The following is a 9,745-nucleotide window of genomic DNA, read 5'->3' as shown; positions in this document are numbered from 1 at the left end:
TCAAAGTCTAGCACGAGCACCGTTAAGTCCTAAAGAAAGCTAGCTGACGTTTGTCACCTCCCACAAAGTGAAGACGTTATCCAAGGTGCTCCTATCTTGAATGAAACATGTTTGTGTACCATGGATGAAGTCTTGGAGGTATGATTGGAGGCATCTGTGCTAAAGGCTTTCACAAGGACTTTCTGGGCGGTACCCAAGGGTTCTCCACTGGGGCACCTCCAATCAATCCCCTCTATCTTTGGGGATGAGATGGATCAACCAACCCCTGTGAGCCGCTTGGGCGTGTCCTGAGTCCCCATGATCTGTATTTTGAAAGCCAGCCTTCACTGGGCAGATTTGCCTTCATCGAACTGTCAGTCCCATGATGTTGCGCACATCGTCCCACTGACAATGAGGTCCTATGGCCGAAAAGACAGGAGGAGGGCCCTCATCAACCATCGGAGGGGGATGAGATGCCTCCCTAGTCGCCTAGAGGGGGACGGGGGGGAGCACCACACGGCGAAGGGGGTGCTGCTCCAAATAATGGTTCCAAACCCAAGTGTAAGAACACTCCCCGAAGTCCAATGTCGTGTACCCAGCCACAGCTTCCATTATCTTGACATACAAGAGAAAAACTCCCCTTCTTTCAAGCTCTACCTCATCGATTTGGCTCTCATTTGAAATGGCTTAGTACCAAGACTCCATCAAACATTCAAAGATCTGAATTTCCCAAGAAACTACTCAATCTGGCATCGTATAAACACCAAGATCTACCTCTCAATCAAAACCATTATCAGAGAAATATAAACTCTAAAGAAACTTAATACAGTGACATACATGGTCTTCACATTGAACGGTGGAGACATCAAAATAGCCATTGAGAAAATTCTTGTTAGGTCCAATTGGTACTTCACAAAAAAGAATGGTGCTTCACGATTGGGCAAGATGTTAACTGTACAAGCATGACTAATCAGTGAAATAGACAAGGTAACGCCTTTTTCCAAGGGGCGCAATTGTGCTGTGTACATGGATATTAAGATGATAGCCAGAGTTACAAGGTTATAGCATTTTCCTTAATACCAAAATAGTGTATGGAAGTGATATGAAGGCACTGCTTGTACCTATAAAAAAACATCTAGTTACATTCAAGCAGTTCAAAAACTTGTCGATGAGTAAGAGAAGGTATCCATGTCACATGAAAAAGAGAATTCTAAACATCCCTTTGAAAATTCTTCAGGTACCCCATGATTGTCACAAGCAACATCTCTTTGAAACATTCACCAACTTGAGAACATTTCTTACATGTCCGAAAATATATCTTGTGGATGGATACCCCCATTGATTATCGTCTCCAAGGTGCGTGGAGAACAACTTGTAACTTCTGAACCAGTATGTATCCTGTATCACTCTATCAGAAGAAAACTCTCATCACCCTTGAGGTGTGGATGAGCCTGCTGCTCTACCTTTCTCTGCTGCTGCTCTCTTCAATATCTCAAAAGCTGTATTGAACATGCCATTTGTGGGTTTATTGCAAACAAAGCAATGCTTGTTCTTTGCATGATGCTGCACACAAGCAAATTCACATGTAAGGTAGATCCCAACCACACATTCTCAAGTGCATTATCGTCTATAACTAAAAATCTAAGCTAGACATGAGAACTCTTACCTTCAAGGCGCAATGCTCACAAAAGTAGTGCTTGCATATTGTCAAAACTGGATCTTTGAACGGTTGGCGACATATGAAGCATGCATAAGGCAAGTCATCATCACCATCTTCATCTTCTTCAGACTTCTCTTCCTCATCTTGCACACCTTGTGCCAATCTAGCTTTCCGCTTCTTCTCTGTTTCTTCCCATTCTCTATCCATCTGCCACCCTGACTTATAGTCTCCACGATCATGCATGAACTTACAAGCATCCCCATATCCACAATACCCAGTCTCCTTGTAGTCTTTGCATATGTCTGGTTGATAATCAAACCTTACCGACCATCTGATGTGGGAAGAAGCTCTCAAAGGTCCATGTGCACCTCCAGCTTTCTCTCCTGCAATGGTGTGCTCCCTCCTAAAACCTGCCTTGTGGTCAGTGTACCCATGAATCCCCTTGTATACCTTCTCATCCTGAGGCTTGTTTCCTCTCAAAGCTTCATCTGCTTGCTTCAATACCCTTTCTCTGATTGCACGGGCATCCTTATCAAACTCTGTCTCTGTCTCCAAGGTCGCAGTTGCCCGGCTATCTGTCTGAGTTTGAACCTCTCTTGTAGACTCGTAGAAAAAGGTTCTCTTGTCTTGCTCTAGGCTGGTGTCTTTCTCTGTTGATGGCTTCCGGGAGACTGCTGGGTTTTGAGAGGAGAATTCAAGATGACCATCTGTTTTCCTTGCAGATTTTGCCTTCTGAATGACAGCAGAACCTGTGTCATCATCATTAGTCTCTTCCCCTTCCGTGGGACGCTTTCTCAAGTTCTTGTTGCCTTTGCTCTTTCTGAAGAAATGTGCTGGAAGCCGTGGGAGGCCGGGGGGGGAGGGGGGGGGGGGCCGGGGGGGGGGGGGGGGGGAACATCAATGCGAGAGTAGAGTTAATATAAAGCCGCCTCTCTCTCTCTCTCTCTCTCTCTCTCTCAGACAGTAGAGAGACCGCAGATCATGATGTACTCCTGGATGATCAGGAGTAAGCCATCGGTGCCACATGAGATTGTGCTTGCTGAAGTTGGGGCAGACCCCTTGGTCCTTGATGCCCTTTTCCAGACTGTCACCTACACCTACCATATATACACACTGGACAGAGACCCCGAGGGTGGCACTTGAGTCACCCATGTAATTTGCACAGACAGGACTTGGTACTCCCACATCACAATGGTTTGATATACATGGTCTTCAGACGCACCCTCTCTAGATCTCTCTCAGCAAGAGATCAACCACATCATCCACCTTGACCTAGCTCACCTCCATACAAGCCGGACATGGCTGTCCCCCATGAGCTACCCATGAAGCTTCAGTTCTACAGGGAGGACAGTTTCATTGAGAAACCGAGATACCTATACTGACAAGTATCCAATGCCACAAGGATTGCCATTGGTCAGCTGAGGGTAGCTTCCCACTGCCTTCAAAAGAGACCGGGAGAGCAGAGGGTATCCCTCGGGAGTCATGATTTTGCGATGCCTGGGCCTTTATTTACTAGAGCTGTATCATCACTGAGAGGCCCTATTGAGGCTACAGACAGGGTGCGAGGCCCAGCAGGATACCACTCAGCCATTCACCGCTGACTTCTTCGGACCTTCTCAGGGCGATGCTGCAGATTCTCAGCCCCATCAATGCTCAAGAGGATTGGGAGACCATGGACGGGAAACCACCTGCCCTCAAAACGGGACCCGCTGGCACCTCGCACATGGAGGTATCCAGGATCGGACATAGACCCTTCAGAGAGCCAGGTGTCCCCATCCTCTGAGACCCCGGCCTTCTTCCCGCCAGCTTCAGATCCAGGAGATCCTCCAGCACCACAAAGCCGCTCTACCCCATGTAATGGACATTGCCTCTAAGTAAACCGTCATAAATGAGGATGATACAGGATAAGCACAACTGGTCGTACCAGCCTTCTCATTCATGGTACATGTAGTACGCGGGTCTAGTTTTTCTTTGGCATTTTTTATCTCCATATTTATGATCTTCAGTTTAAACATGTAACCTTTGTAACAGTTTGTTCTTATGGTACACACATCTTGTTGGGTATTTCGGAGATAGTTGGTGTGAACACCCTCTAAAGGCGTGAACAACCCTTATTAAGGTCTAAGTCAAAAGATGAGGCTTGATGCCTATAAAAGCATGTGCTTGGGTGGTACAATGAGTATCATTTGAGTTGTGCAACATCTCTCTTGTGTTCTATCATCTCTCTCTCTCTCTCTCTCTCTCTCTCTCTCTACCATTGTCATGGCTTGAACTTTCTCTCTCCTTGAATCCTCATCTCTCTTTTCCACACTCACATCATGGGTATCTTCCACCCTCCATAGCTTTCTCTCTGATTTTGTGGATACCAACATGGTATTAGAGCAAGGTTCAACCATCTTCATGACTGTTTTTGATGCTGCTACCGCCACCAATACTGTTGTCGCCATCATCATCATCATCATCATCAAGGCTGTGTTTTGATGCTATTGCTGCCATCACCACCAGCATGCTGTCTCTGCTGCTCCCAATTCATGCATGCACAGGTTCTCTGCCCTGGCCCCTAAGCCTAAAAAGATAGCCTAAATGTCCGTTCCTTGGCAATGCCGATGGAAAATTACATATCTTCATCAACACATCACCGGAAGTTTCTATACTTCCAAAAAATTATTTATTTCCAGTTGGCTATCTAATACCAAGATCTACCAATAGACGGCAGAGCCATACACACTCCACAGTAGCTGTGAATGCTACCCTGTACTCAGCGTAACAACTAGAAGTGGTCACTGTTGGCTGCTTCTTGTTGAGCCATGAAATGCATGATCCCCCAAGAGGGAAACAGTAACCACTGGTTGACACCCTAGTGTCATAACATCCTACCCAGTCACTGTCACTGTCACTGTCACTGTAGGCGGTCAAGCATAAAGAAGATGCGTTGCCATAAAAACAATGCAAAGTCAAGAGTGCCTTTAAGGTAACGAAAGATACGCTTCAGTGCTTACCGATGACTAGTGCCAGGGCAATGCATAAATTTGCTCAACTATGACACTGCATACTGAATGTCAAGACGGGTAGTGCATAGATAAATAAGGCATCGAACAACTTGTTGATAACTGGCAACATTAAATGGCTCGGAGGAGGCCTCAAGTGCTAGTCAAAAGCCTGGTTCCATAGGAGTACAAACAAATATGCAATCTATCATTTGGAACCTTTCTAAGAGCTGCTCAATGTATCGTCGCTGAGATAGCATGACGCCCCTCTCAACTGGTATAAACTGAATACCCAAATAGTAATGCAAAAGCCCCATGTCTGTAACATCAAATGCATGCTGTAATTCAGCTATGAAAGCTGAAATTCACCCCTCATCAAGGCCAATCACGAGTAAATCATCCACATAAAGGTTGAGGATTATGAAATCATCCCCTTGTCTGTGAACATAGAGGGTACTCTCAATAGGACTATTCTGAAAAACATGAGAGATCAAGTACGCATGAATCTTTTGACACCAAGCACAAGGGACCTATTTAAGGCCATAAAGTGCTTTATGCAATCTGCATACTTTAAAGTTTATGCTCTGCACCTTTCTGAACAAAGCCAGGAGGTTGCAATACATAAACCTCCTCCTGCAAGTCACCATTCAGAAAAGCAGTTTTGACATCCAACTGATACACATTCCAACCTTTATGTGCAACCAATGCAACAATAGTGCGTATGGTAGTCATACGTGAAGTAGGTGCAAAAGTCTCCTCATAGTCAATGCCCTCTCTCTGGGCATACCCTTTGGTGACTAAACGAGCCTTACAGCGATCAATCGAGCCATCAGGCTTGCGTTTCAATTTATACACCCACTTTGTGCCTTTGGTACACTCCCCTGTAGGCAAGTTATATAACTCCCATGTAGCATTTTTTTTCAATGGAGTCCAACTCCGAGCACATGGCTATAACCCAATCATCACTCTCCAGTGCATCAAAATGAGAAAGTGGCTTCTCATTAGATGCGGTAGCAACAAGGGCTGTGTCAACAAAATGAGATGCATGTCGAGAGGCAACGCATGTACGACTTGGCATAAGTGTAGGTAGCTTCTTGTCACACAAGGTATCAATGAGCCAACACGGAACTCTCTATGAGTCACGAATTGCTGCATCCTCTTCAGCCAATGCATCACCCATGGCATCCTTATCAAAGTGTGGCAAATCTGGAACAATATGGGGAATGTTTGGCTGCTGATTTTGCTGATTTTCAGCAGCAACAAGGGGCTGATTTGGAGCCAAAGCAAGCTCAACAGGTTCAACACTTGTACCAAATAATGGCAGTAATGTATCAAAGACATCTAGGGCATCAATTGATGGATGTAGAATACATGAAAGCATGGGGCCTGGGCTAAGATGCATATTCATCAAAGATTGCATCTCTGGACACAATAATCTTCTTGGTGGAAGCTACATAAAGCATGTATCCCTTGCTCTCATTTATACCCCACAAAATACATTTCAATGCTTTTGCTTCAAGTTTATGTCTTTGTTGTGCTCGTACATGCACGTAAGCCAGACACCCAAAAACAAGCATATGAGTAATTACAAGAATTCTACCATTCCAAGCCTCATAGGCTGTCATAGACTTCAATGCTTTAATGGGACAACAATTTAGCACATAGTTAGCACAAATGACTACTTCAAGCCAAAATCTGGATGGCGAATCCTTGCTTTTAAGCATACATCTGGCCATTTCCATAAGTGTACAATTACAGTGCTCACCCACACCATTCTGTAGTGGTGTATAAGGAGTAGTACATTGAAACCGATCCCGTCAAGTGGGAAGGACTCCGTTGGACACCCACACGCTTAATAGCACAACTTTAAAACCACAAATTTGAAATGGACAACTTAATACAACTTGAAATTTAAATGAAATGAAATGGAAAGATGGACACCAGCACTCGGGCCGGAACGGGCTGACCCCCCCCTCAATATATGATATATTTATTGGGAGTATTTAATGAATACAATGCTCCATGGGTTCCAAGAACCAGATAATGTCCATGTACATATGAAAACAGTACCAAACAAATATGCTCGAAGTCGAAACTTGATGTAGAAGCTCGAAGCAGTACGACCACTAGTAAGGTCCAATCTCTACGGTCCTGTGCTTTCACTGGACTCCGCGGAGAGCGCCTCACTGGTGTTCCGAGACCACGCACAAACAAGCGCTCTCGTACTAACGCCTGGCTCTCCCGATCTCAGCACCTTTGGACCGAGGTTCTCCAATAAAGCTTGGACAACCCGGCACCGAACGGGTGTAGCCGTAGAGGGAGTCGGGAATCCCTTACCAGATTTAAACACAAAATACTTTACTTAAATCTGAAATTCACTTACTTGTGGATAGCTGATAGAGAACCAATACTCGTGGTATGATGAAGCCACCCTTGTTGAAGAAACAATTGCCTCGTGGTGAACCACCAAGACAAGTATCACCGCAAAAGACACAGCCGCCTGCTGTGAGAGAAGAAGCATCCACTTGCAAGGGAGGAGATGCCTGGTTGCAGTGTGGAGGAGCTCAAGCGAAGTCGCCTGAGGGTAGTGTTCTACTGGCTGGAGCACAAGTGCACAGCCATAGCAGCCTGTAGGGGCATGCGTAGCTTGGAGAGGTGCAGCCGGTAGTGGTGGGCAACCTGCAGGTACTGTCGCCTGGGGGAATAGCCGCCTATAGGAAGGAAGATGAAAGGGAAGAACACACGCAGCTGCCTGCAAGAAGGACAGGCAGCGCAGCAAGAGGGTATGCTGTTGCCTGTAGGAGCAGAGGCAGCATGCTGTAGTTAGGAACAGCCGCCTCTGTGCTGCTGTAGTGGCCTGGCTGCAGTGTACAGCCGCCTGGTTATGACCTGAAGAGGAGATGGCCTAGCAGCCGGCTGTAGCAGAGCAGAAACGTAGGTGGCAGCCGCCTCTGTGCAAGAAGCGTAGCCTATAACGTGTGCAGCCGTCAGCAACGTTGGAGGAGATGGCCCCTCTTGAGAGCATGCGCCTGTTGTATGCAGTAGCACAGCTCCCTTTGAACAAGGTTCAGCCGTCAACAGCAAACGATGCAAGCGTAGGGTGATGGAGGCGCACGAATTCCCCTTCCTTCTCAAAGGTGATCGTGAAGCTTTTCTTATTAAGGATGGAGAGGGAGTAATCAATAAGTGCTGGCTGGCTCCCCACGCTTGCATGTGGGTGGCCAGCTCTAAGGGGGTGTGGGTAGGTGACCATGCCCACCCCCACTCTCACTTAAAGTGGGGCTTCCCACCTTGGCCCCTAAGTGGGTGCCCAAAGGGGGTGCCCACTTTTAAATAAATGTGAACACCTAACCTTATAAAACAAAGGGCTTAGAATAAAATATTAAAAACAACATGTGCAACATACTTACCACCTGTTCACATGCACCAAGACTCGTCAGAATACAGAGCAGACTTCATGACTCACTGGCAGGCGTCCCCGCTCAGTAAGTAACACGTCAAGCAGGCAAACACAAAAATACAAGTCATGCGAAAACAGTTTCTAGCATGCAAAATATGTGTGCATGTGCAAATAGTAACATGGACATATCTCCCGTTCATGGAACAAGTACAAAATATCTGTCGGCACAAAACTCGCACGACATAAAAACCTGGTCTTCCTATGGAGTGACAGTCCCATAGGTAAGACACAGTTCCAGGCACGAGTCTCCCTATGGCGTGACAGTCCCATAGGCAAAACACGGCACGAATACTGGCTCTTCCATGGCGTGACAATCCCATGGGTCGAACACAGTCCAGGTCATACACGGGTGGCACTGGTCTGGCTCTCGTCCATACGACACCATCCTGCTAACACACGGGTGGCACCAGTCTGGCTCCCGTCCATGTCAGCAAAATACTGGCCTCTTCACACGAGACACCGGCCTGGCCTCAAGTGAACGACGGATCTTCTGTGACAGGCTCATCAGGATCTGGCCCCACATATTTCCGAAATAGACTCACATGAAAAGCATTGTGAATCTTCCAATGACTAGGTAGAGCAAGCCTGTAGGACACTTCATTGATCTTCTGAACCACCTTGCAGGGTCCATAATAGCGAGGAGAAAGCTTAGGATATGATCCTTCGCGTCCTGGCCTCTTCCGAAGCCGAGCCTTCTCAAATTTCAGCAATACCCAATCACCTTCTTTGACTTCCATGTCCCTTCTATGCTTGTCAGCATCCATTTTATGCTTATCTTGAGATCTTGCAATGGCTGTCCGGACCTGACCAAAGGCAACATCCAAGTCACGAACATATTCATCAGCTGCAAAAATCTCATCCTTTGTACGAAGGATGGGTGGCAAGACCACTCTGTCCCATAAATAATCTCAAACGGAGCCTTCCCTGTGGAAGCATGGATCGTATTGCTGTAGGCAAACTCAACAAGTGGAAGATACTTCTCCCATGCAGTCTTTTGATCTGCCACATAACATTTCAATAAATCCAACACAGCTGAATTTGCAGCTTCACTTTGGCCATCCGTTTGGGGATGATAAGCTGATGAAAACTCAAGCTTAGTACCCATATTATCAAATAAAGCCCTCCAAAATAGGCTCGTAGTCCTGGGATCTCTATCCCCAACAATGGATTTAGGCATACCATGATGCTTGAAAATATTAGCAAGAAAAAGCTTTACCATATGATCAGCTTTAATGGTTTTCTTGACGGGCAAGAAGTGAGCTTGCTTGCTAAACCTGTCCACAATAGTCCAAATAGCATCATTTCCATGCTGGGATCTAGGCAAATCCATAGTAAAATCCATCGTGATACTTTCCCAAGGTTGCGAGGGAATAGGCAATGGCTGAAGCAAACCTGGAGGCTTTTGCTTGTCAAATTTCACCTTTTGGCAAGTAATACATGCACGCACATAAGCCTCAATGTCTTTATGCATGCTCGGCCAAAAGAAATACCTCTGAATCATGCGAGTAGTAGGCATAATACCTCTATGACCAGCATAAGGTGGAGCGTGACATTCGTCCATAACCTTTGGACGCAAATCCTTTACCACACATAGGCAATTATCCTTCATGAGATAACCCTCGTTGATAACATAAGAGGCATGTGAATGACCAGCCATCA

At 46.1% G+C, this 9,745-nt stretch overlaps 1 protein-coding gene across 3 annotated transcripts in view; it reads right to left on the bottom strand.

Moving 5' to 3' along the window:
• Positions 1 to 850: 850 nt before the first annotated feature.
• Positions 851 to 9,745, bottom strand: part of LOC147633288 (zinc finger CCCH domain-containing protein 1-like) — a 73,194-nt gene continuing 64,299 nt past the window's right edge. The window contains exons 4-5 of one of the 3 annotated variants that reach the window (XM_086806327.1): positions 1,646 to 2,472; positions 851 to 1,542 (exon numbers count right to left, since the gene is read on the bottom strand). In XM_086806327.1, coding sequence (XP_086662453.1) covers positions 1,408 to 1,542; positions 1,646 to 2,472 — 962 coding nt within the window. In that variant the 3' untranslated portion in view covers positions 851 to 1,407. The remainder of the gene's footprint in view (positions 1,543 to 1,645; positions 2,473 to 9,745) is intronic. The other 2 variants (XM_086806329.1, XM_086806328.1) reach the window with 2 other exon arrangements.

This window comes from Cibotium barometz, chromosome 12, assembly GCF_041138505.1.
Source record: "Cibotium barometz isolate CiBa-2024 chromosome 12, ASM4113850v1, whole genome shotgun sequence".
Classification (NCBI taxonomy): domain Eukaryota; kingdom Viridiplantae; phylum Streptophyta; class Polypodiopsida; order Cyatheales; family Cibotiaceae; genus Cibotium; species Cibotium barometz.
The sequence above is the reverse complement of the archived record's forward strand: the minus strand, read 5'-3'. Positions and strand labels throughout refer to the sequence as shown.